This window comes from Amblyomma mixtum, chromosome 7, assembly GCF_055824585.1.
Source record: "Amblyomma mixtum isolate Tamu chromosome 7, ASM5582458v1, whole genome shotgun sequence".
Lineage (NCBI taxonomy): Eukaryota > Metazoa > Arthropoda > Arachnida > Ixodida > Ixodidae > Amblyomma > Amblyomma mixtum.
The window spans coordinates 15134521-15161426 of record NC_143018.1 but is presented as its reverse complement, the minus strand read 5'-3'; the positions used below and the strand labels follow the sequence as shown (position 1 = coordinate 15161426).

Sequence of the window (26906 nt, the reverse complement as noted above, 5' to 3'; positions counted from 1 at the left end):
TCCTGTGAATGTCAGTTTAGAGCACAACATATCTATGAAAAACAAATCTCTTCTTTCCGAAAAAAGGAATACATTTGGCTTTCGTGGACCATTCCCAGTAATTGACCTTGTGCCGGGTTGCCCTACAGGCTTCGGCGTTGGCTTATCGCGTCCTTGCTGACGTCGCCTATTCAGATCGCTGAGATTTGAAAGATGTGTTTTCGTTGCTCATTACGGTGGCGAAGGATGGCCAATCGAGAACGGTGCGCTGTTAGCGAACCCTTTGTGTCTGTAGCCTGCCGCTTGTGGACAGTATCAGTCCTTATCAGGTTCGCGCAGCCCTCGTGAGTGTCTTTGTATCGCAAAAAAAAAGACGTTAAAATAACAAGGATAAAATAACAAAGGGATGTTTACCGGCAAAGACAAAATGGGTCATGCACTTGTCGAAGCGTAGAACATTGGGGCATCGTATCACGTACGTGGCAACAAGTCATACAGGTCATAGGTTTAGATCCCATCGGTGGCATGCGTTTGTTTTTCTTCTACTTTCTTCCGAATCATATTCCAGCCTTCATAACCCAGTTAATCCCCGTTTACCAACATCACAAATTTAAAAAGACAAGGAGGGCACTTAAAACTTCCTACGTGCTATGAATGGGAAAGCATTGTCTCGTGAGCTCTGTGGTGAGGTAAATTAAAGATTACTTCCTTTCTAATGACACACCTACTCATTGGCATACAGTACTAATGAAACGCTACACAGGGTTCAGCTTTATACGAAAAAAGTAATGCAGTTTTATGGCTTATGAAGTCCGTGCTCACCTCGCTATATAAATGCCCTTGGTTCAATTCCCTGCACCTTCGGGGGAAGTTTTATTTTTTTCTGCTTCTTATGGTCCACTGCTGATGTCATGCGAGAGCATGGATGCCACAGAAATTTCGTGTCATGGACAGCGACGGACGCTGGCTTTTGTGATAATGAGAAATAAGATGCTTTCTCATTTAAAAAGTAAAAAAAAATATCCGATACTTTCCTCGGTTTCGGTGACTGTTGCTTTCCCTCACATGGATGTCATAACGAGCCCCCCATTTTCCTTCCCTTGCGTCCTCACTGGATTGAGTAAGTTTTTCGTATAATAGTCGTATAATAACCAGATGCTTAAACTGATGCCTTGGAATCACCAAGGGCTTTGAACAATGGAGTATTTTGAGTCAAGTGATTTTCTTAGACCAAGTGTCCATATATCCTAGAGAAGAGTTGTCACGTGGGGCGGTTTTAAGAAGTGGCAGGCGTACGACACGGGGGTAAAGAATAAAGAGGGCGCTGATTTTCGATGAAATTGAATTTCCCGATATGCACTCAGGTATGCACGGTGAAAGTAACACACTTAATGTAGATTGCATGCGACATGTTCTCGTTTTGTGCCTGGTCACCTTAAAGTGTTTAGATTCTGAACTCTTCTGAATACTAAGCGCTTTGGTTTACTATTATGGATCAAGGTTCTTACCCGATGCCTTTGGGCTCGCTGCTGCCGCCTCTACAGCGTATTACACTTCGCTGCTGCAAGCGGTCAGTATTTATTTAAGTTCCTCTACGGCCCCTGCAAGAAAGCTATACATGAAGAAGGTAACAGTTACATTTTAGATGGGCTTTAGTCGAAAAAACTAGGATCCCCGTTTTGTCAGCCCACCAGCAGGAGAAAATTGAAAATGTTCTCCTACCCCCTCCGCATTTGTAGCTGGTTATTTTTCCTTCTTGCACAACGCACAGATAGATGCGACGGGCAAGAGAAAAGTCACTTTACACCCAAGAACAAATTTTGCTGTAATTTTTTCGCTGAAGAGCAAAATGCCCTTCTGCCATGTTTCGTCGTCATCATCATCATCAGCCTGACTACGCCCACTGCAGAGCAAAGGCCTCTCCCATCTCTCTCCAGTTAACCCTGTCCTTTGCCAGTTGCGGCCACCGTATCCCCGCAAACTTCTTAATCTCCTCCGCCCACCTGACTTTCTGCCGCCCCTTGCTATGCTTGCCTTCTCTTAGAATCGACTCCGTTACCCTTAAGGACCAGCGGTTATCTTGCCTGTCATGTTTAGTTCAGAGAAAAGCTATTTATAAAAGAAAAATATTTACGTGTGTTAGTCATTATTACTTGTTGGATAATCTTTGGTTTGTCAAGTTTCCTCAAATACAGTCGTTAGCCGTACCTGTGCGAAGGAGGTAGTTCACCAAAAACGTAGAAGGTTAAAATGCACAGATAGTATTCTGATAGTATTCTGAATAATATCTGAAACTCCGCCACATCTGTGATGCGCTGCTTTTACATGCGCTCTTCTGAAAATTGGATCAAAATGCAGAGAAAAGAAACTACGCATTTAACCGAGATAGGTGGTAACACTTTAATTCAACCTCAATGGTTTGATATCAATGATGACAAAGTATCTATCTAATTATCTATAATGATTCACTACCAAGAGTGGGCAGTTTGTCCAGCGTCACGACCATCCCCACCCCCTTTCCCAATTCAGTGCAGTGCTGTAGTTAATGCTTTCTCCTCCTCCACCCCCGTATTTTTTGGCCGCATTGTGGCTCCGCTAGAACTGCATATCAGTGCATTGTTGGTCCCGGTGGAAGAAATGTCAGATGTTACAGGAGAACAATATGAGATAGTAAGAAAAGGTGGAACAATAAATGTCGCTGCACTTCGGAATGCGTTGACGTCGGCTTCCCTTATCTCACAACAGTTGGCGTTGTGCAACGCGCGGCTTCTGCCGCTCTTTTGTATATTGGAGCTACCCTCATTTCTGCTCGTGGTGCCTGGGTCTTCAGGTCGTTATTTTCAGTGAGCGTGTGCCCTGCTTTTAGGCACTACCTAAGCCGTCGTGTTCTTCACCCCTCTCGGCGTCCACCTGCTGCAAGGAACGTGCGAGACCAGGTACTGCATTATTGACGATTTATGATAGATGATGAAATCCAGTGACGAAAAGAGAAATGTATAGCGATAAAGGAACTCAGTTATTCGTGCGTGACTTCATGACCTTGTGTGTAGTTTTGTGGTATTGTTTCTATATCTTGATTCGTGCTGCCGCAGTGCTTCAGAGTGCAATGTGTATTTGGGCAAGACAGTGCTTGAGAGTTCATGTGTATTCGGTCAAAACAGTTCATTCAATACAACCTGGTTCGCTATTTGCAAGCAGTCGTTCGCTGGGAGGCTGATCAGCCAAGAAACAGCGAGTGGGCATATGAAGTAGTGACTGAATGTACTATTAATTTGATTTCCAGTGCGCTTACCTTTCTCGCAGTGAGCCCCAGCCGAGCAAACAATATCGGAAAGCACTTTGAGCTTGCTAGGTTGTTCTTATCACGTAAGTCCTGTGTTTTTCACACATGAGACAAAATGGCCGCGTTTGCTTTCCACATCAGCCGCCGCATTTGGAATTACTTAGAAAGTTTAATCTGCCCTTGTACCTCTTCGCTCATTAAATATCGTTGGTATGTCTAGCTGCCCTGTTAATCTCGCGCCACTGTGTCCCGGTTGTTTTTTACTTGGATTTCTCGGTGACTCGGTAAATCTCGGTAAATTTCCCCGTAAATCGTTTGGTTTTGGGCGCAAAGTATACAAGCCATCGGATAAAATAACTTTTCAGGAAACTATTTCCTCACGATGTGTGGCATATGTGGCGCCTAGTGAATTAGCGCAGACCTTCCACCCAGCCGCTTAGGTGGCCCCTTATGTGGCAGTTGGGCCGCACAGGTCACGTGACCTTGTACCGTCATCACAACCCGGCCACCGGATTGTGAGCAAACTGCCCAACATGGCAGGTGGCAGTTCAATTACTGACTGGTAATTCAATTAATTCAATAATTTAATTACGGATTGGTTGCGGGAAGAGCAACTTGCTCTGAATAGTTCGGAGGGAGCAATTCAATTTCGCTGTCGCTTTTCTGTTCCCTGCTTCATGGGTATCTAGTTGGTGGTGGCCTTGTGGAGGGCGGAGGCGAGCGGAGGTGACCGGGTTGATGATGGGTGGCGCTTCTGGAGAGTAGAGTTGCGTGGCTGCACAGAGGAAAGCCCCGTGCTCCTGTATTGGGCATAGGCGCTTTCGTAGTGGCGTGTTTACTGTGCTTGACTGTGGGACAGTGACTGCGTCCTTGACTGTGTCACTGTGACTGTGTCCTTTAATGTGTCCTTGAATGTGTGACTGTGACTTTGGTTTTGCCTTGTTTTGTTTTGATTATGTTTTTATTTTTCTGATTTTCTTTGTGGCCGGCACTCGGTGCTTTGTTTAGACTGTTACTGTGACCATGACTTTGCAGTGACTTCGGTTTTATATTTTTTTATTATTATTATTTATTCCGCGGACTGCACGCTCTGTTTTGGCTGTCTGTCTGCGACTAACTTTTACTGTGATGATCCTTTTGTTTTCTCTTCTTTTGAGTTTTTTTTTTTTACTGCTCTGTTTTTCACTTAAGTTTTTTTCTTCTTGTTTGGAACGTTTACATCTTTTTCATTTATCTTGAATTGGCGTTAAGCCTGGCAAAGCTTTGCTGGTCCAGGCACCCTCTCTATCTTTATGTTGTTTTTATTTTTTCTGAGAGGACCAGTAAAAGGGTAAAAGGGTGCGAGCGGGGGACCGTGTGGACCGCTCCTTAGCTTGAGGGAGGGCTGTGGGGAGGGCCATGAAGACTGTTCAGGTGACGTGGCTTGCATAAAAATTAAGGGTATGACACGATAGTATTAATGGGTCAATGCCCCTAAATGCGCAATTGGTCATTCTCGACATTATGTTATGGAACCCTGGGAGTCTTCGTACCACTCCGGGTTCAGCGGTTAAACGATGCGCCTCTGCCCTGCGATGGCAGTCTCTGCCACCAGTGAGGCTTATGCTACCTAGGTTGCTCTTACCGAGCGAAAAATAATTCATTTAATTGCCATCGGCCACGGTGGTCACTTTGCTTACAATTCGGTGAGAAAATTTGGAAGTCGTGGGTTCGGATCCTACCGGTGGCATGTGATTGTTTTTCCTTCTGCTTTCTTATGAATTATCGTTAGGTGATTGAATATTTACGCAATTATTATCTAATTAACTAACACTACAAATTGGAAAAAATTACGAGAACTTCAATGTCCTTACGTGCGGAAATTAGAAAGCTGTGTGCCGTCCGCCACCTGCGCCAAATGCGAGCGACGGAGGAGGGTGCGAGCATAAAAAAGTCGCCGGGGAGGGCTCGCCAATTTTCGCGCGTGATCATGGGTCGCCTACTGCGAGTATTGGTTGGCTCAAGTTTTCATGACAACACAATACAGTGATTGAGCGAGTTGATGTGCTCTCCTCAGAACACGTTTCAGAGCTTCTTTAACGCACTCCGCTGAGGAATAATGAGGTTAGAAAACAGAATAGTGAAACAGGGATTTAACACGAAGACGAGGGAACAAGTAGGCGACTTGACGTGGTGACTAACTTGGACTAACAGAGCTAAAACAAGCGGATTAAAGGAAGGCAGCGCACTGGACAAATAATAATTGTTATACATGGTTTTCGTCACCTGCAAAGCTTGACCATTCATTTCCCTTAGCCCCGCGACTGAAGTAGACCATTTTGTTTCAAAGTGCCATTTCTCGTCGATGCTGTGTGAGACGAAGCCTCTTATTCTATATTTGCCTACTATTCCCGTCCTTTAGATTGTTTGTACGAAGAATGCCTGTTAGAGAAGGCAGACGGAATTAACTGGTGCCGTACATTTAAAATCGGCTCTCGATGCCCAATTCCATCGATTAGGATTTGCAATGCTTGCTTCAACTGAGCATACAGTGCTATTAACCTGCTCGTACGCGAGGAATCGCTTGAAATTTCTTTATTTTCACGTTCAACAAAGTGAAAGCGTGATGAGTTCTTTTTGTGTTGTTTTTGCATATGTGCATAAAAACGCCCACAGTGTTGGCTGCCCTCGGGGACAAGTAGCTGTGCCACAACCTCTTCCCCGTTCAAAAGGGCATCCAACCTAAGTCACAGCAGGATCACGTGACTCAAGAATGCGCTATTGTCATTGTAAACAATTATCTTACCTTAGACGAGAGAACAGCCGCTTAGAACCATTCGCTCTATCACTGTTCCCTAACAAGCGATCTTTCCTTGCTCTTCTGTCCTCATTCTGGCCTCATTTTCGTCAGGTTGACGCTTAGGATGACAACGGCTAACGACTCCGCCGGCCAAGCGCAGCTTGACGCAGCCCCTGCTGACGCTGGTACGACTGGCAATAACACCACTGTCGCCGACTGGCTCAAGGAAAAGAAGGTGAAGTATGAGCATGCGACTCGCCCTGGGGGCTCAGTGGCTAAAGCATTCGGAAAGTGAGCAGGAGGTCGAGGGTTCGAATCCCAGCAACAGCGGCCGTATTTCGGTGGAGTTGAAACAAGAAAAGTGCGCATGTATGGTTCGGTGCCAGGACACGATAAAGAACCCCAGCTGGTCGAAAATAGTCCGAAGCGCTAACCCAGAGCGATCGTTCTCTCACCGTTCTCTCAATCGCTTTTTCATTTCTTCACTCACAATTTATTCCGGGTGCCTACTCTGAGCGAGTCTGTTACTGCACCTTTTTTTTCCTCATAACAAATGACCTGAATAAAATTTTAAAATCTATTAACCCAAGAAGCCCCCCCTGAAGATTCTTAAAACCCAGGAATCACAATCCAGTCAGTTAGTCAGCTGGTCGGTCGGTCGGTGAGTTAATCAATCAATCAATCAGTCAGTCAATGAGTCGTTGAATCAATCTGTAAATCAATCGGTGAATAAATCGATAAATCCAGCCATCAGCTGATAATTAAGGCGATATATCGGTAAATATGTAACATTATGATTATATCGTGGAACATCTCGTTTCATGCATCCTAAGGTTGCTTTTAATCATGACCACTCTCTCTAAAATACCGCCTCCGCTGGCTCAGTAGCTGTGTCATTCGGCTGTAGTACCGACTGCGTTATAGCGATGTGTGTGTATACCGTGTGAGCGCAGCTGAGAAACAATCTACAAAAAAGAACGCATTAATCATCGTTCGTTTCGTTTATTGGGGTTTAACGTCCTAAAGCATGAATCATAACCAGTCACTGGATCACATTTAATGCAGAACAAAGGCCTCTTCCATTGACCTCCGTGCAACTGACCCTTTCCCAGGCTAACCGCTATCACCCTGTACTTGGAAACTTTCGTTAATCTCGGGTCCCCATCTGATTCTGTCGCTTCCAGCTAAGTTTCTGCTTCCTTCGAACCCACTCTTCTGTTTAAACATCAGCATAACCAGCCCAGTTGCGCCCACTGTGGGACAAAGGCATTCACATCCTTTTAATTAACCCTGTCTTGTGACAGCTGCGGCCACACTATCTACGCAAAGACCGCCCACCTGACTTTCCGCCCCCCTCGCTGCCCCAACATACCACCGGTCATATATTTCGTCAGTTACCTGTGTATTTCCCCTCTATAGTACACGATATACGAAAACTTATCAACCACCCAGTTTTGACTTGCTTCTCGTCTTTTGATGAGTAAAGAGCACCGCTTTATTCTAACTTCTTTCCTATGTTCACACAGGTGCTGCCCCGTTGGGTGTGGATCTCCCTGTCTGTTTTGTCGGTGATTATAATCGCCGTCGCTTGCGCTGCATATTTTGCCACTCAAACGTCAACTGCAAAAGGTAGGTGCTTTTCATGTACTATAGAGTACAGAAGTCTCCAGGACGCGTGCGCTGCAACCGACGATTATGAACTTGATATTAATTGTTGGTGTTAGACAACACCTGTAGAGATAAAAGTTGCATTTGCGAGCTCTAATGCTTGATAGTGAAATCAAGTGAATGTTCTAAAACTTTGGCCTTAAAGTCTCCAATCGCGCGTCTTGGACACGTTTGTGCTCGATAGTACACGCATATTCAAGAGAGGTGGAAAGCTAATTTACTCGATGATGATAATATGAAAAAAAAAATTGTTTCACGTCGAGCGCGTAACTGAGTATAGGTCTTCCAGTTCGCGCACATGTCGACAAACATGAAAAAAATCACGGCCTGTCTAATTACCGAAAAGATCGTTATCTTTTACGCAGCATAGAAGCAATGCAATGGTAGAGACACATTCGTTCAATTAAATGGCTCATGAGGGGCAACTGCCGACACAACGTTGTAAAACTAATCCCGCCTGTACATGAACACCAGCGCACCACCTATGACCTCACTTCCCTCATATATTTATATCTAACATTCATTTTGATTGTATCAGGCAAACTAGCGCATTTGTATCACAATCCAAACGCAAGAGCACATATTGTAGAGTTACGCTGCTAAACGAAATAAGGGGAGAATGTGTGAAACAGAATATATAAACGAGACAAAATAGCCCGTACTGCAGGATCCTGTTCCCTTGTTAGTAGAGCTCGTCGCGTCTGTGATGCGCGTTATGAATGAGAGCGGATAACCGCGCGTGTTCAAGGCGAAAAAATAATAGAGACAGTTGGACCAATTAATAACAAATAATCACGACCAAACAGTGCAAAAGAAAAGCAGCAGAGCGAGGAGAGGGGGTCGCAGGACGTTGTGATGTGGCTAAAGCTGAGTCGACAAGTACATCTTCAATTTTCAGCTCGAAAAAGAGACAAGAAGGAAGTGAAGGAAGCAATGTACATCGCTATCAGCAAGCAGATACTTGTATTCCTAGTGCATAAGCCGGCTCTCCTGGAGATTCGGAACGCTTCTGTTATCTCGCTCTCTCTCGTGATTTTATTCGGGTAACGGAACAAGCAACCCACCTCTTCAAAAGAAAGACCGAACTTGACTCACACTTTTGACAATGGGCCGACAACGCCGAACTATGGCTAGAATTCACAGTGTTCTGATATATATGGCTAATAGATAAGTCGCATCTTCTGGAGAAATGGAACACCTCTGTTATCTCTCGCATGGTTTGATTCGGGTGATAAAACAAGCGCCTCGTGTTTTTGCGTGCGAGGTGACGGAGGTGCTTCGCATGTGAAGAGAGATGACTCATGCATCAGCAATAATTGATTGTGCCTAACAGAACAAGAATTTCAGTTGCTTCAACTGCAGTAATAAAAGCGAGGAAGTGCGAGCGTGTTTTTATTTGTGTGCGTGTATGCAACCGATTAAAATAGCCGAGGAGTTTTTTTCTAGTAAATTCGATCATGTCAGCACTCTACAGTTTTTACTTCGCTTTGTGTCTATCGTTTTCACCTTGGAGCTTTAAAATATATATTTATTGTCTCTCGAGTTTTCACCCTCTTTCTTCGTCATAAATCAGAAGGGAAGCACACAGAGCATGCGCAATGACGTTGTACAGGGTGCGCGAGATTAATGGGAAGCATGAGACTCGCAGAGGTTTTTTATGGTGCGACACAGTGCCCAATGTTCAAATGAACTTCTGTCTCTCCTCTCATCTCGGTCAATATTTCCAGCTACTGCGCTTCGTACTATTACATGAAAACGTTCGTATTTCACTGGTGAACACTGTGATGAGTGTTTGTCGATACTCAAGTCTGCATTAAAGCTTCGTCCATCATGCGAGAAGAAAATATTTCGTTGTTAAAACTTTTCATGATAACTGAACCAGAACCGAATCAGGAGATGAAATTATTAGCTCAAAAAAGCTTTGATGTCATTAAGCTTGTTTCACGCAGTCAAATATTCAAAAGCCGATTTAGTTTACTAATGTCCTTGGTAGCGGAGTAGTGAGTTGAGGACGGCGGATTTTCATGTTGTCACTATATACATATCATTCGCGCCTCCTCCTCAAATACGCATGCACACATATCATGCACCTCGGCACGGCAACCTACTCTCTGTCCGTCATATTGACGCTAGCGCTACTGAAGACGACGACGTGAGGACATTAAGCGAAAAGGACGAAGTTCGCCACCATCGGACTCGGCACCGGACGTTCTTGGGAGCCTTCTAAACCGCCTTGAGCGTTAGCGCGTCTTACACCGACGTGACATCTGGTGGAGCTGCTGGGTACATCTTTCATGTACCGGACGCCCCCATCAAGCCGCGATTCCAGCAGAGGTCGACCACCCCCGGTAGACACGCCCGTTCACCAGGGCAGCCGCCGACTACAAGGCCTATCTCCCGAGTTCGGGCTGCTCCCTGACCACAAGTCAACAAGGAGTACCGGCGCTGCTGCAATGAATCCTCCAACATCAACTGCGCCCGTCCTTCTCCATCACCAACGGGATCCGCCGCGTTTCCACGGCCTACCTCATGAGGACGCCGAGGACTGGCTCGACCAGTTCGACCGGGTGGCCACATTCAATTCTTGGGACGGGGACTCAAAGATGCGCCATGTCTATTTTGCTCTGGAAGACTCTGCAAGGACATGGTACGTAAACCATGAATCTTGCCTCCAAACATGGGAGACATTCAAAGCAGAATTTCTCCAGGCGTTCACCAGTACGTTTCGCAAGGAGAAGGCCGACCTTCTTCTGCAGAATCGCATCCAACTTCGGAACGAAAGTGTAATGGTGTACGTGGAAGAGATGACACGCCTCTTCCGTCGCGCAGACCCAAGCATGCCGGAGGAAAAGAAGGTGCGATTGCTGATGAAGGGTGTAAAGGAGCAGCTTTTCGCAGGCCTGGTTCGTAGTCCACCCGCAACAGTAAACGAATTCGTCAAGGAAGCAATGTCCATTGAGAAATCACTCGACATGCGGGCACGACAGTACGAGCGCACTAACGTATCGATGCTCTGCACCCGTACTGAGGGAACCTCCATGACCTCAGGAGAATCGCTGCGTGAGGTCATTCGAGCCATTGTAAGGGAAGAGGTGGCGAAGGCTTTGCAGCACACCCCTGCTCAGCCGCAGATTGCGTCGTTTACAGATGTCATTCGCGAGGAGGTCGAACAAGCATTAGGTACGTCGCAGCTTCCGGCAGCCACTCCACCGCCGCCACAAACATTGAGTTATGCTGCCGCCGCAAGCCGTTTCCTTCCGGCCTCGACCCAACGATATGAAGCACCTACGCCAGCCGCTCTTCAGCTTCCACCTTCCCAGTCGAACATTGTCCAGCGACCTAGGCGTCGCAGAACTGACGTCTGGAGAACCCCGGACCATCGACCGTTGCGCTACCATTGCGGGGCACCTGGGCACATCTGGCGCCGCTGTCCATATAAGGAGATGGGTCTTCGAGGGTACTTCTGACTAATTTCAGCAATGAGCACCAGCACCTGAACAAGGGGACGACTGTCGCTTACATAGATGCCGTCACTGATACCAAGTGCGCACAAAGCCTGACTCGTCTTTCACAACCGGATCCAGAGGACATAGTCGACGTCAAGTACGACATTAATCAGACATTGCCGCAACAACAACAAGGCATGCTGCGTGACCTGCTCAATCGCTACAGACACACATTTGCGTCGTCTCCGCGAGTCGGCAGGACACACCTTGCTACACATCGGATTATTACGGACGACACGACGCCACCACTGCGACAGTCACCCTACCGTGTTTCCTCTAGAGAACGCGCCGCCATCAGCACGCAAGTAAAGGAAATGCTTGATAACGACGTCATTCGACCGTCTCGGAGCCCCTGGGCCGCACCTGTCGTGCTCGTAAAGAAAAAGGACGGAACATTGCGGTTCTGCGTTGATTACCGGCGACTGAATAACATTACTAAAAAGGACGTTTACCCTTTGCCCAGAATCGACGACGCTTTGGATCGTTTATGCAACGCCAAGTATTTCTCCTCCATGGATTTGAAGTCTGGGTACTGGCAAATAGAGGTAGACGAGAGGGACCGCGAGAAGACGGCATTCATCACTCCAGACGGGTTGTACGAGTTCCAGGTCATGCCATTTGGTCTTTGCTCCGCCCCAGCGACCTTTCAGAGGCTTATGGACACAGTACTCGTGGACCTGAAATGGCACACTTGCCTCGTATACCTGGACGATGTGATCGTATTCGTCCCAACTTTTGACGAGCACCTTCGTCGCCTCGAGGCGGTGCTGCAGGCCATAAAATCCTCTGGACTCACTCTAAAAGCCGAGAAGTGTCACTTCGGTTACGAGGAGTTGAAGTTTTTGGGTCACCTCGTGAACCAAGAAGGGGTCCTTCCGGACCCTGAAAAAACCGTCGCCATCGCGAATTTCCCGCCGCCACGCGATCAGAAAGAAGTTCGGCGTTTCCTTGGACTATGTGCGTATTATCGCCGCTTTGTGAAAAACTTCTCTAAAATCGCTGCGCCCATTACTTACCTGACCAAGGCCGATGTCCAATTCCAGTGGGAAGCGCCGCAACAACAGGCGTTCCTAGAGCTTCAACGCCGCTTACAGTTACCACCCATTCTGGCGCACTTTGATGAATATGCTGACACTGAGGTACACACCGACGCCAGCAATGTCGGTTTGGGTGCAGTCCTAGTCAGGTCCAGAAAAATCAACATCCTGTAATTGCCTACGCAAGTCGTGCACTGTCTAAGGCCGAGGCAAACTACTCTGCCACCGAAAAAGAATGCCTCGCCATCGTGTGGGCAATTTCCAAGTTTCGACCATACCTTTACGGTCGACCTTTCAAAGTAGTGACCGACCATCACGCACTTTGTTGGCTGGCCAACATAAAGGATCCTTCAGGGCGCCTTGCACTTTGGAGTCTCCGACTGCAGGAATACGACATTTCTGTAACCTACAAATCCGGCCACAAACACTTGGACGCCGACTGCCTTTCCCGTGCCCCTGCACAACCAGCTCCTGACGACGCTGCGGACGACGACGCCTTTGTGACCGCCCTAAACTCTACCGACTTTGCTGACCAACAACGCGCCGACCCGGACCTTCGAGACGTCATTGATTATCTTGAAGGTGCCAGTGGCAGAGTACCTGCCGCCTTCCGGCGAGCTTTGTCTTCCCTCTGCCTCCGTGACGGCGTACTCTACAAAAAGAACTTTTCTTCTAACAGTCGCGAGTACTTGCTCGTCGTGCCCGAGAACCTACGCGTCGAAATTTTGAATGCCTGCCACGACGAACCTGCTTCCGGCCACCTTGGCGTCACTAGAACGCAAGCCAAGATTCGCGAAAAATACTACTGGCCTCGCCTTGGACATGACGTTACGCATTACGTTCGCTCTTGCCGTGACTGTCAGCGCCGCAAGGTTCCTCCTGCCAAGCCCGCCGGCTTCCTCAAGCCCATTGACCCGCCGTCCCGACCATTCCAACAAATCGGGATGGACTTGCTCGGCCCGTTCCCCATATCAAACTCCGGAAAGCGGTGGATAATTGTCGCCACAGACTATCTCACGCGTTACGCGGAGACAGCCGCTCTTTCGAGTGGAACCGCTATCGATGTGGCCAAATTTTTTGTGCTTTAGATCGTCCTGCGCCACGGCGCACCCCGGGTTCTCATTACTGACCGAGGAGCTGCCTTTACTGCTGAGCTCATGCAGCATATCCTTGCTTTCAGCCACACGAGCCACCGCAGGTCGACCTCATACCACCCCCAGACGAACGGCTTGACCGAACGTCTGAACAAGACTCTCGCGGATATGCTTTCGATGTACGTGGACGTGGAGCACAAAACGTGGGATGAAGTCCTGCCTTACGTCACGATCGCCTATAATACCGCCGTCCAGGAAACAACCAACATGACACCGTTCAGTCTCGTCTATGGACGACAGGTGACCACAACACTCGACGCTATGCTTCCCCACGTCGACGACCACCCAAATGCCGACGTTGCCCACTTTTTACAGCGCGCCGAGGATGCTCGTCAACTAGCCCGGGTGCGAATTCGCGCTCAGCAGGACCAAGATGCCCGACGGTACAACCTGCGGAGACGGGCGGTCGAATATTTCCCAGGCGACCTTGTCTGGGTTTGGTCCCCAATCCGACGTCGCGGACTCAGCGACAAGCTCTTACGTCGTTACTTCGGCCCCTACCAAGTCCTGCGGCGCATCGGCGATCTCAACTATGAAGTCATTCCTGATCAAACACCACGCTCACGACGCGACGCGCGCCCCGAGGTGGTCCACGTCGTTCGCCTGAAACCGTATCACGCAAGGACACTGTGACACTCCCTCTGACGCTGGTTTCCTTTAGCATCGGGACGATGCTTTTCGAACGGGGGGGGGGGGGGGGGGGGGGGGGGGGCTAATGACGCTAGCGCTACTGAAGACGACGACGTGAGGACATTAAGCGAAAAGGACGAAGTTCGCCACCATCGGACTCGGCACCGGAGGTTCTTGGGAGCCTTCTAAACCGCCTTGAGCGTTAGCGCGTCTTACACCGACGTGACAATATAGCGGTATAAAAACGAGGAATGTGTAGCTTGCTTGGGAACACAAATGTTATTGTTTGCGGGACACTTCACACTGTGTGACGCACACAGAGCAGTGTTTCACCGTGCCCCTTTGTGCAAATATCACCTGCGTGTACAGGGGATCTTTATCGCCAGAAAGACGATGATTGCGGTTTGAGCTGGCACAGCCTATCCCGGGCTGCTTGTCGCGTCATAGTTTCTGTCCTGCATGTTTCCCTAGAGTGGCGGAAACAGACACTCAAGCCGTTGTTAACCACTCCAGCCCGGTTCAAACAGGAAAGGGCAGGTGACACATAGGTAGCCGAGCCAAGCGACTAGTGGTCTTTGGTGTGGCTACATCCGCTGTCCGGTCGTTCGGTCCCTGTTTAACGCGCCGAGAGAGTCGGAATTTCTTGCGCCCTCTGCAGAGCAGATACTGCTTTTTGAAAATTCAAAACCTATACGGTAATTAAAAACTGACCTAATGAAAAACTGACGCTGACCAGCCGTGCCAAATTACATCGTTTAAAGTTTCTGTATTTACTGCTCATTAACGCATTAAAGATGTCTCCCCCAGACTTTGTTCGCACAAACACTATGCGAGGAACACGTCACAAGCATGCACTCACCCTTGAAGAATATTTCTGTGGCAGTAATACTTTCCAATATTCTTTTTTTCCACAAGTTGTCCGAGATTGGATTCGCTTGCATCCATCAGTCACAGCCCAGCGCACCATTGACAAATTTGTTACTCTCGCTGAGAGCTCTGTGCTTTCATTCCTCTCGCCATAACCTTTTCAAAATTTTGTAATGAGTGCTCTTTTCAGCGTTTTTATTGTACTGAAGTGCCATCATCAGTTTTATGACACAATTTTTATATTTATTATTGCCATTTGTACTGCATGTTTTGCCTTTATTTTCTACTCTTAAAAAAATATAGCACTGAACCTGTATTTGTATGTTTTGCCCTCTACTGTTAAAATCCCAAGGGATTGACAGTAATCCGAAATAAGTAAATAAATAAAAAGGGCCTCAACCTTTCGAATACGATGACGAGACACAGTTAAACAGCTATAACCCTTATAAAAATTTCTATAGACAGTCCATAGACTGTCTATAGACTTTAGTCTATGAAGTCTATAGACTGTCTATAGACAAATCCTTTAGACTGGTCTATAGACAGTCTATAGATTTATGGCCATACACTTTTAGTAGACTTTTGTCTATAGACAGTCTATAGACAAATGTCTACTGAAAGTCTATGGGTCTATAGGAAGTCTATAGACACAAGTCTATAGACAGTCTATAGACGATCTATAGACTTATGGTCATACATTTCCTATAGAGCTGTCTATAGACCGTCTATAGACACTTGTCTATAGACGGACTATAGACGACCTATAGACTTATGGCCATAGACTTCCTGTAGATTACCGTCTATAGACAGTCTACAGACAAAAGTCTACTGGTCCAGTAGACATATGTCTATAGACTGTCTATAGACATTCCATAGGTGTGTGGCCTGGCAGTGCTATAGACCTTTGTCTATAGACAGTCTATAGACCTCTGTCTACTAAACTGGTCTACTAAGACCATTATCTATAGACTGCATATAGACTGTCTACAATCATTGAAAAAGGTCACCAGACAGCGTTCACACATGAAACAATCAATATACTTACAAATTTAGTTTATTTCCAAGCTATCCAGGCTGGGAATATGCAATACATGCACCATAAGAATGCACCACAGTAACATAAAAGTTGAAAGTTACAGTCCGGCTAGTTTCCTCAGAAGCATTCTTGTGGCCTGTTGTCTGCAGTAAATCGTCCGGGCACGTTTACCTGTACAGCACAAAGGAAAAAAATAATATAAGAGGAACTGAAAAAAAAAAATTCCCATTCCATCTCTACACATGTGCTTTACAATGCAAGGCATATCCTGGCTATGCCATTCTAGAAAGGCAATCTTGATCTTTTGGTTTGGTTTTATGGGGTTCAAAAACCCAAGGCGACACAGGCTACGAGACGCTGAAGTGAAAGGCTGGGGAATAATTTCGGCCACTTGTGCAGGCCTTTAGCATTTTGCCTCTATTAAAATGCGACCGCCTAGGCCGGAATCGAACCTGCATCTTTCAGGTCGCCATGCGAACATGATATCCACTGAGCTATCACGCCGGCTCAATCATATCAGTAAATACACGAAAGATTATATGCGTCGTCATAAAACATTGTAACAAAGAACCCTAATCCCTGGAGCACTCTACTCTGAATCCAGTACTGATACTGATTTCTGTATGGCAATACTGTTACAGCCAATACTGACCTCTTTATGGCAATCTTTTTACTTTATTTGTAACAGAAGACTTCGAACAATTGTGCCACATATCTGCATTGACTCGCAAGGAGCTGTTAAGAATGCCACCTCCATAAAATACAGATTCAGTGCACCTCACACAGGGATCCAAAAAGGAGAATATTGCAGCATTTATTCTTATAACCGCTATATAAGAAGCGCTTCAAAATACCCTGCGTGAAGCCTGGTACACCCGGCCAAATTTTTAACTGGCTCGGGTGTTGCATCGCTAAATGCACCTTGTAAAAAAGGTGCCTTTCGGCTACACTGCTGGCATATTCATGCTGTAATTTAACGAGTGAAATGTCATTTCGTGCTTCCTTTTTGTTCATATAATGTTTGAGTTCAGTACTTTCGTGTTTAGATCAACGTTATCAGAAACATTCGTCTGCCACTACGAACAGCTGAAACAAGCGGCATACGCAGAAATTGATCTGGTCCATATGGCCTCATTCTCTGGGTAAAGTACCACTCCTTTCATGGCGGACAAGTCGTTTAGCCAGATTAGTGCAAATGCGCCACCAGAACCATTGCTTCGTATTCCGCTTGTTTCGGCTCTTCGTATAGCGGCAGACGATGAATATTTCTTATAACTTTGATATAAACATGCACGTACTCCACTCAAACATTATATTAACAAAAAGAAACTATGAAATGCCATCTCACGCGTCAAATTACAACATGAATATGCCAGCAGTGTAGCCAAAAGGCACCTTTTTACAAGGTGCATTTAGCGATGCAACACCTGAGCCAGTTAAAGATTTGGCCGAGTGTACGTAAGCTGATACTCAAACGGGCACAAGCTATACAAAACCAGCAGGCAGAAGCAACCAGTTCACCACAGATTTTCGCCTATAACTTGAAGCACAAAGACGGAACAGCATACTCATACATCCGCGCGCGCTCTTAGAAACAAGCGGGTTGCAGCGCTTCCATGCCGCGCTCATTATTCAGAATACTAATACAGCACACAGAGGCTGCAGCTGCGCCGTTTCAAAAGCAGTCGCGAGGTTGAGACAGCAAATTACTGTCACGATAAAATACCGTCTGAAATTCACTTAGTTTTTCCTTCAAGTGCAGCCCCAACAGCGCAGTAAAGAGGTGTGTTTATTGCATGGAGGTAGCCTAACCCAACGCTGCTAGAAAAATCAGCGAAAGCATTGAACGTGCTCAAAGTAGGAAGTATTTCAATGAAACAATTACAGGCGCAGCTATAATAACACGAGAGCTTAATTTAATTTTAGGCGCAAATAAGCGGCGAGCCACATCGGCGCTTTCGTAACGTAGAAGTCTTAAATCAGAAACACATACTTTGCCTCTAGCGCAAATGGTATTCGAGAAATCTGTGCACGTGTGAGCGGGAGTCATGAACGAACCACTCGGAACGAAATGTAAGCCACCTCTTGTCGAGCCGACCTTTACCCAGCTTTCAAAATGAAGTGCCCGCAAGCCAGCGGCGGCGGCCGCTCTGATGACAGACACGGACGAATCCATACGTGTGCAACGAAGGGGAGATGGGATGGAGCTCGTGGGTTTTTCGCGGTGTTTGAGCACGCCGGCCATTCGCGCCGGCAACGAATTTTATTCACCCATCACACTACAAGCATTCCTCCAGCGCCGCTTGACTACAACTTTGACAAACGTCTCGCGCTCCAGTCTATAGCGTTACAAGACAACTTTACTGAAACGTCGGCGTCCACGACGCGCACCGAGCGAGCGTCCATACGTAGCAAGCAATGCACACCTCCAAAAGAACAGCACTCCATGGTCCAGACAGGCGATAACACAAAAATAAAAAAAATAAATATAATCCACCACTGAACGAGACTGTATGTAAGTACGTTTTCGGAGGTGCAAAGTAAATAGAGCTCACACGGCGCTAACTAACACACAGTTCCATTTCGGCCGTCATTCACAGGCTAAACGACATTTCTGGCCGCGCATCTACCTTGAAACACGAAAAATCTAGTAGACAGCTCGCGAGGAGCGGCTTATCATCAAGGGCATCGCACAGACTGCCTTTCCGCGCGTTAGTAAAGACAGCGGCACAGAGATAAGCGGCATTAGTCGAGAGCCCGATGGCTTCCGCCTTAGAAACGAAGATAGGACGTTTGTAACTGCGCACATAATCTGTTCTGCACACACAGCTCTGCTTAGAGTGGTTTAGGAGACCAAATGAATAAAATATAAACGTGTAGACTTACCGTAAGGGGACGATGAAGCTGGATTTTGAAGAAAACGTAATCCGCGAAAAACACGCCACCGCCATTGATGCAGCCACGCACAGGGTTGTTTGCAGCCCGAATGATTTTTCGCCGTCTCGCGGTAAAATGGGTAAAACGTGAAACAGAAACCCATTTCACGGTCGTATCTTTATCGCTCGCACTCTTGCCGTGTGCAGCTTGATCTGATATCCAAGACCACAGAAGGCAATCGGTTTATAAGCTTAAATTCTTCGCTTACCCCCCAAAAATTTTATTGTTTTCGTGAAAACACAACTGAAATCTAACTTCTTGTCGGTATACGCGCCGCATCTCCCACCGAATAGTATGTGGTACAATTCTCAAATAATAATTATAAGGTTACATAGCATAACGTCTTTTTTGCGTGTGTTCGTGTTTAGAAAACTGATATGCGCCACATCAGCGTGTCATCGGCTCCGAAGCAACAGGTGCAAGGGTAGGAACGAAAAAATACTGGCTCTGTGATTGTTGCGTCGCAGCACTTATTCACGTGAATACAAACTGCAAAGGTAGAAATGGCAGATGTTAATCGCAGAAAGGACCAGGCTCTTTGAGATTAATCTAAGATGTTTCTAAGGCATGGGCGCTTCCTTGAATTCTCACACCCCTATTTCCCCCTTTATTTTCAGGACGTTCTAAAGAGAAATGTAGATCCCTTGATAAAATGTTTCTGACTTCAACACGTTGGACAGTAACGATTGAAAGATGGAATGGAATTTTGTCGAGCGATTCCTTTAAGGGACAGCGTATTCGTTCGATGTAGTACAGTTTACGGGTGCCCTTACTTCAAGAACGGCTGCTTTTCCTTGGCTTACTTGTTAGCATTAAATATTTAATTGTATTGACAATATACGTCACGGTATAACGAAAAGGAGCTTGTCAAGGCTCCTGAAAACAATATACAGGAGGGTGTTGTAATGGCCTTACGCAATACATTTTAATTTCCGTAATAGCGAAGAAGGTGGGGGAATCCCGACATAGTTGCGGTCACTAGATGCAGGTCCCCTCAACATACAGTGCAAAAAGAAATTGACATTGTTCTGGACTTAGTCGAAGGTCAGTGTATCGAACATTGTTAGATAAAATTACGATTGTTATAGACTGGTCTATAGGCAGTAGACTATCTATAGTGTACAGTGTTAGACGAAAGCAAATTGAGGTAGTTGTAGACTGTAGTCTGTAGAGAGTCTATAGACCGTCTATAGACGAAAGGAAATTGAAGCACCTATAGACCGTAGTCTATAGAGAGTCTATAGACCGTCTATAGACGAAAGGAAATTGAAGCAGCTATAGACCGTAGTCTATAGAGAGTCTATTGACCGTCTATAGACGAAAGTAAATTGTGACAGCTATAGACCTTAGTCTATAGACCGTCTATAGACGAAAGGAAATTGAAGCAGTTATAGACTTAGGTCTATAGACGGTCTATAGACAAAAGGAAATTGAGGCAGCTATAGACCTTAGTCTATAGCGAGTCTATAGACCGTCTATAGACGAAAGGAAATTGAAGCAGTTATAGACTTTAGTCTATAGACAGTCTATAGACAAAAGGAAATTGAGGCAGCTATAGACCCTAGGCTATAGCGAGTCTATAGACCGTCTATAGACAAAAGGAAATAGAGGTAGTTATAGACTTCAGTCTATAGAGAGTCTATAGACCGTCTATAGACAAAAGGAAATTGAGTCAGCTATAGACTTTAGTCTATAAAGTGTCTATAGACAGTCTATAGACGAAAGAAAATTGAGGCAGCTATAGACCTTAGTCCATAGAGAGTCTATAGAGAGTCTATAGACGAAAGGAAATTCAGGCAGCTATAGACTTTAGTCTATAGAGGGTCTATAGACAGTCTATAGACGAAAGGAAATTGAGGCGGCTATAGACCTTAGTCTATAGAGGGTCTATAGACCGTCTATAGACAAAAGGAAATTGAAGTAGCTATAGACTTTAGTCCATAGATTTTCTATAGACTGTCTATAGACAAAAGGAAAAGTCTATAGGATGGCTATAGAGTCTATAAAAAGTCTATAGAAAGTCTATAGACCATTTTTATAAGGGAAGTTTCCTATCGCATATTCATTGTGAAATGACAAGTATCACCCCGCAACCCTGAAGAAAAAAAAATGGCGCTTGATTGGCGTAGTAAGGCAAAATGCGAATTGGGTTCGCTAGCACCTAGTGTTCACTTCGGTTCCGGTCTTCGGATCCATTGTACGCGGATGGAAGTTGTTCGGATCGCGATAATGGGTTAATGCCCATATATGCGAAATTGGTTATTCTCTACTGCTCATTCATAGATACCTGGGAGTTCTAATACCAATGCTGGAGTAGTGGTGGATAGGTTAAGTGATTCCAAACGGCCATGCGATGGCAGGTCCTCCCATATTTCGGGCTTGTACACAAGCGCCAAGCCCCTCTTATAAAAGTGGTTTATAGACTTCTTGTAGACTCTATTGCCTTTTTATAGATAATTCCTTCTGTCTATTCACAGTCTATAGACTGTCTATAGACAAAATATACTTTAAGAGAGTGAACTGCCGAGCTAGTTGGATTTTAGATATATTACCAGGATTTTCAGCGCAACGAAGACACGCACAAGAAAGTGGACAACACGAGTGCTTTTGTCTTTCCTGTGTGTTCTTCGGTTTGGTGTATGGTTTATGTGGGTTTAACGTATCAAAGCGACTCAGGCTACGAGGGAAGTCGTAGTGAAGGGCTCCGGAAATTTTGACCACCTACGGCTCTTTAATGTGCATTGACATCGCACAGTACACGGCACTCTAGAATTTCGCCTCCATCGAAATTCGACCTCCGCGGCCGGGATCGAACCCGCGCCTTTCGGGTCAGCAGCCGAGCGCCATAACCACTGAGCCACTACAGCGCCTTTTTTGTGTGTCTTTCTTGCGCTAAAAATCCCGGTAATATGTCTACAGACAAAAGTCTGCTAAAATTGTACGGCCACAAATCTATAGATTGTCTATACACTGTCTATATAATTTCCATTGCCTATGGACTGTTCTCCGTGATTCTCTATACACTGTCTATAGAATTTCCATTGCCTATGGACTATTCTCCGTAATTCTCTAGGATTTGTAAAAAGACTTTATCGAAAGCAGTCTATGGACAGCCTATAGACTGTCTAAACAAATTTTTAAAACAGTGAGACCTAGATTGTTTTTTTTTTCTCAGCAACCTCTCGCTTTCAATCACGAACTGAGCTGCCACCTTGCCGGGACTTCATTACTGTGACGTTCCTGGCTATAAAAATAAAACATCACTATCACCATAGCCGCTCCGTCCATCTTTGCGTCTGCAAATGTGTATAGCGATGGAGGTATGTAACGTTTATTTTATCTATTTCCTTTGTTTGCAGTTTACCTCGAAGAATACGAAGAGATTGCTTTCTACGAACTCTCAAGGCCTCTGCCGTATCTCAACCTGACCAATGTTGGCAAAGAAGAATGCGCAAAAAACTGCTCCACTGATGTCAAGTTCAACTGTGAGCACATACAGTTTTGCGTGGACGATGGAGAAGCTCTAGGAGTTTGTGACTTGTTCACCGGCAACAGTACCGGACTGCGCTCAGTCCCTTCGGACGACTGCACCATCTTCACCAGGGGTAAGGGCTTCCTTTGTTCGCGTAGCAGTTGAGAAACCTACCCTCTCCATACTTGAACAAGCTTCTCTTGGACAAATCTGCTGCTTGTCGCTGACGACGCGAACTAGAAAAAGTGTTTCCGCCTGAGCCGATTGAGATCAATGCGCTGGGAGATCAAATGCTTTCATTTTTTTCTTTGCTGTTCGATGGTAAATATCTAAAACTATATAATATAATTTATCTACTCTAAAGACGCCAAGGTTTTTAGGAGCTAGAAACTACGCGACTCATTGCAGTACCCTGCAAGTGAGGGCACAAGTGATAGCTGCAACTTATGGCGCCTATAGGAGTCCATTTTTAAATATCATAGAAAGCACATGGCAAGTCCAATGAACGAGTTTTCAATATGAGTAAAAAGCCATTATTACGGCTTGCCCCATGATACTCTATGTGTGCATGTTAGCCGGCGCGCTGTGGCAATGAGGTGGCATGTAGGTTTGTTCGAATTAGGGCTTCCTCTCTGTATGCGACGAAAGCGTTCGCTTCGACACGCCTCTGCCGTTTTACATAGAAAACCTTTTCTGCAATCTCGGCCAATAGTTTAAATGTGAATTGTGCGTGTGTGCCCTTGTGCGCGTGTGACTACCTATCCTCCTGCCCCCTCCCTTCTTTCCTCGTCATCCCCTCTAAAGCACTAGGAGATTTCGTTGAGCCTATCCGGGCGTTCGCTTCTTCTTCGTGAGCCGTAATGCTAAACGGTTCATCGATGTGCTTGTTGTGCACATTTTTTGTTGCGAAACTGAATTGTGTTAATGAATAGTAACGAAGTAACTTGCTCGAGGTGCTTGGTGTGAACATTTTTTGTTGTTGTTGTTGTTGTTGTTGTGAAAGTGAATTGTGTTAGTGACTAGTAACTTGTTGCTGTGCGCAGGTGATCCCGCAGAGTTTCACATCCCACACGGTGGAGCCTCGACCCTCAACAAAGGTACGACTTCCACTTGCAAAGACACTAACAAGCTTGAGCCAAATGTGCACCAGCTTATTTCGAGGAGAGCAGGAACCGGGCAGAAGAAATTTCAGAAAAGAAAAACCGGCTGTCGTGTGTGACATTTATGGCATCCACTGCAGCCTAAAATCTGCAGCATGCACGAGTGCTGTGTCGACGCAGTTGAGTGCAGCACTAGCACGCGTCTGTGAATCCCACTGGCCGTCAGCACTCCAGATAAAGCATTCCTAGGGGCACTAAGAGCGACTGGGGTCTGCAGTGACGTTGAACGGATTTTACAGACTAGTGTAAATCAGGCTAAAAAGAACAAATACCCAGTAGTTGTAGTAGTAGTAAACTTAACGCATAAATTGATATGTGAGCCCTCCAGATGAAACAGCCCGATGCACAATAGGTGAGCATAGGCTGACGGATAACACTTTCAGTTCCCGGCAATGGCCTACGAACAGTACAGAGGCACAAGAGCCTATCTGTGCTGTTTTTCTTTTTTTGCCATTTCCTCAGAAGTATGATCACATTCGGCCATCTTTAGAAAACATGAGCTTATGCCTTTCGCCGTGACGTGCCTGAATTGCAGTCACTGCAATAGTATATATTTTTCCCCTGCTGTACAGGTCTACTTCACACACTGATCTGCCTGGTTGCCTTCAAGTTCATTGTCGCCTGAAAGACCGCACAGTAGAATGGCGGGGAAGACGAAACACCGGGGGTCACCGACAAATGGAGGAACGCAACGAAACCGCGGCAACTTCGCTTGACGCGCAGGTCCGCCTAGTGGAGGACAGCTGAATGCTGAGACCGCCGCTTCTACTAGCTGCTGTTGAATGTTCGGCAGCATGATTTTGCTTAGCTGGGATGCAGTTTATTTTTTGTTGTTGTTGTGGTTGTTATCGCAGTGCTTTGTTGTCACTAAAAACATCGCAACAAGGATGCAGCCCGCTCTAGAAACGCCTGTTGATGATCGTCTTAATGTTGAATTGGAAATATCCTCATTTTATGCGAAGCATATTGCTAGAGCTACCACTCACGCCGTCGGTGTGGGACCCCTAGACGTCACACCACGTGACACCGTGACGTCACACCACGTGACATCGGATGAGAGGCGGCCTCCACCTCGCGCCGTCGCCGTGGGACCCCTAGCCGTCACGCCACGTGAAACCGTGACGTCGTCGTGACGATGCCATCGCACAGACGCCGGAATGTCCTCGAGCGGCATTCCCGCGCATTTCGAACGCGCGTTCACACTCGCTGTAGGTGAAACGCTCGCTCCACCGGGCGGGCAGACGCGGCTTCCGTGGCAATCCAGGCGCTCACCCAACGCGCGTCTCGGGGTTAGTCGGCGTTCCGCTGTAGCCATGCCGTTGTCTTCCCCCACGACGAAGGCTTCTAGTGGTTGTATTAAAATGACCAAGTATGCAACCAAGGAAAGCCATGTATTACCAAGCCTAGCCACCAATATGCTTCGCATCTGACTAGGCTTAACCTTAGCTAAGCCTCAGCCATAATTTTTTAATCCAGGTGTGACACCCACTGCCTGGCACGCTATTTGACAATGATCTGCGGCTCTGCTCAGACAGGGGCTAGAAAAATCTCGGCGTATAAGCGCGAGGCTATGACATGTCACTTACTCCTTTTGCGTACTTATTGTTTCTCTTTTGCTAGTCAACAGGAACATGCATTCCTTTCGGCCACGGTCAAATTATCGCGTATTAGGCGATTGAGTGCCAAATTCTCAAGACAAATTATGTGCTGTTCTATGCGTGAAGATGCATTCCTAACGCGCAAAATATTTCACTCTTGGATGGTGCCGCTTAAAGCAGCGGTGCAGTTTCAGTCATAGTGCTACTTGCAGCTTCGAGTAACCTTTAAGAGCTTAAGATGTGTGAATTTGCGCTTTTCATGCTCTCTATATTTTTTGTATGCACATGAAATATAACGAAGCACTTAGATAATACGTGCCGTTATGCGAAAAATAACTTTCCCTCTAACATGAAAATCCTTCATTTACCGTAATTTCCGGAGTACTGTGCGAACCCGGTCCATCGCCCACAGGGATAAATCTTTGGGGAAAAAGAATTGTTCTTACTAAATTATCTGCACCCGGTACATAGCCGGCAGAGCAGGTGGGCAACCAGTGCATACAAATTAATGTACGCGCACAGTGCAATAAACTCTAACTAGTATAAGCGCTGGGAATTATATTCGATGACCACTAAAAGTAATTACTCTATAGTCCACACCTATAGAGGCTCCGCAAAGTGCAAAATTTAAAATTTTAAGCATGCATCACTCGTGGACTGTATATCGAAAATTGCGGAAATTTCTTTTGTGCTTTAGTAGGCGTATTATTATTGGATTTTTACAAGTAGTACATTATTACTCCACCGGGAATAACAGAGATGGTAACAGTTAGCGATGCGTACACCTACCACAGCGCACGCGCAACAAGTGCCCGGCCGGTCCAGCATGCTACTACGCTAGTATGTCTCTTCTATATGTCGAAACTCTCTAATTACAGGTCGTGGCTGAATCTACTGAACGGCATTTGTCTAGATGAAAGACGAGTTTCATTCAGGGTTCAGAGTGGTTGTATAATTTGGTGTCGGAAGCATTTATTTACTTTCTCATTTTTTTAACCAAGTTTTTCAGAAGAATCTTTGCATCGTTGCATGTGTCATCTTACGCAGGACTTGAGTTTTTAGCTACACTGGGCAAATTTTTCCAGAGTACATAAAAACTGCATAGTAGTCTAAGCGCGCCCTCCTTACAGGTCCTGCGCCTGTTTAGCTCTGAATATTTGTTTCCTTCACTGAGCTGCTACAAACTTTTTTAAGACGTGTGTGTTGAATTCATGGTTGGTAAAGGACAGCTATGTGGAAGGGATCAGGAACTTCATGAAAAATATCGGGAGAAAGGCAATTTGTACATGGCTCTAGTAGTACATAAGAATACTTACACGTGCCCACTGATCTTGTAATCTATTTTAGAATCCCTGTTTTATTTCGCATGGGAATACCATGAGCACGAGAAAATGGGGATTGAATTTATATAAGGAATCCAATAATAAAATTAAAAGCAGTTCGAGGACCAAAACGTTCTTGTATTATTGCCTTCCACGGCAACATCGCGACAGAGAAAAAGGGCTTCTAAAGATTCCCGAAGCAATGGGAGAAAATTTACTCAGATTTTAATACTTTTATTATTAGTTAATACATGCATAATGAGAGCACCGCTATCTATGTCGAAGGGTGCGTGTGCATTTAAAAAAAGTTCATAAGTTCAAAGGTTTTCGCACGAGATACGTAAGCAATAAAATCTTCTTGGAGTTGGAGACTGAATCTATGGGAAATCTTCAGTATTTACTACATGTATGTCAAAGACGTTTCTAAGTGTGCTGATTGCTGCCTCGTGTATGGCACTTGTGGTGGCCATCAATGTTT

General features: G+C 45.9%; 1 protein-coding gene across 1 annotated transcript; it reads left to right on the top strand.

Annotated features, from left to right (window-relative positions):
• The first annotated feature begins 2781 nt into the window (after positions 1–2781).
• On the top strand, positions 2782–26906 carry LOC149335093 (uncharacterized). The gene is made up of 6 exons (XM_089553740.1): positions 2782–2915; positions 6153–6276; positions 7568–7670; positions 22236–22481; positions 23392–23445; positions 24081–26906. The coding sequence occupies exons 2-6, from the start codon at positions 6166–6168 to the stop codon at positions 24131–24133; spliced, it is 567 nt and encodes a 188-aa protein (XP_089409866.1). The 5' UTR covers positions 2782–2915; positions 6153–6165; the 3' UTR covers positions 24134–26906.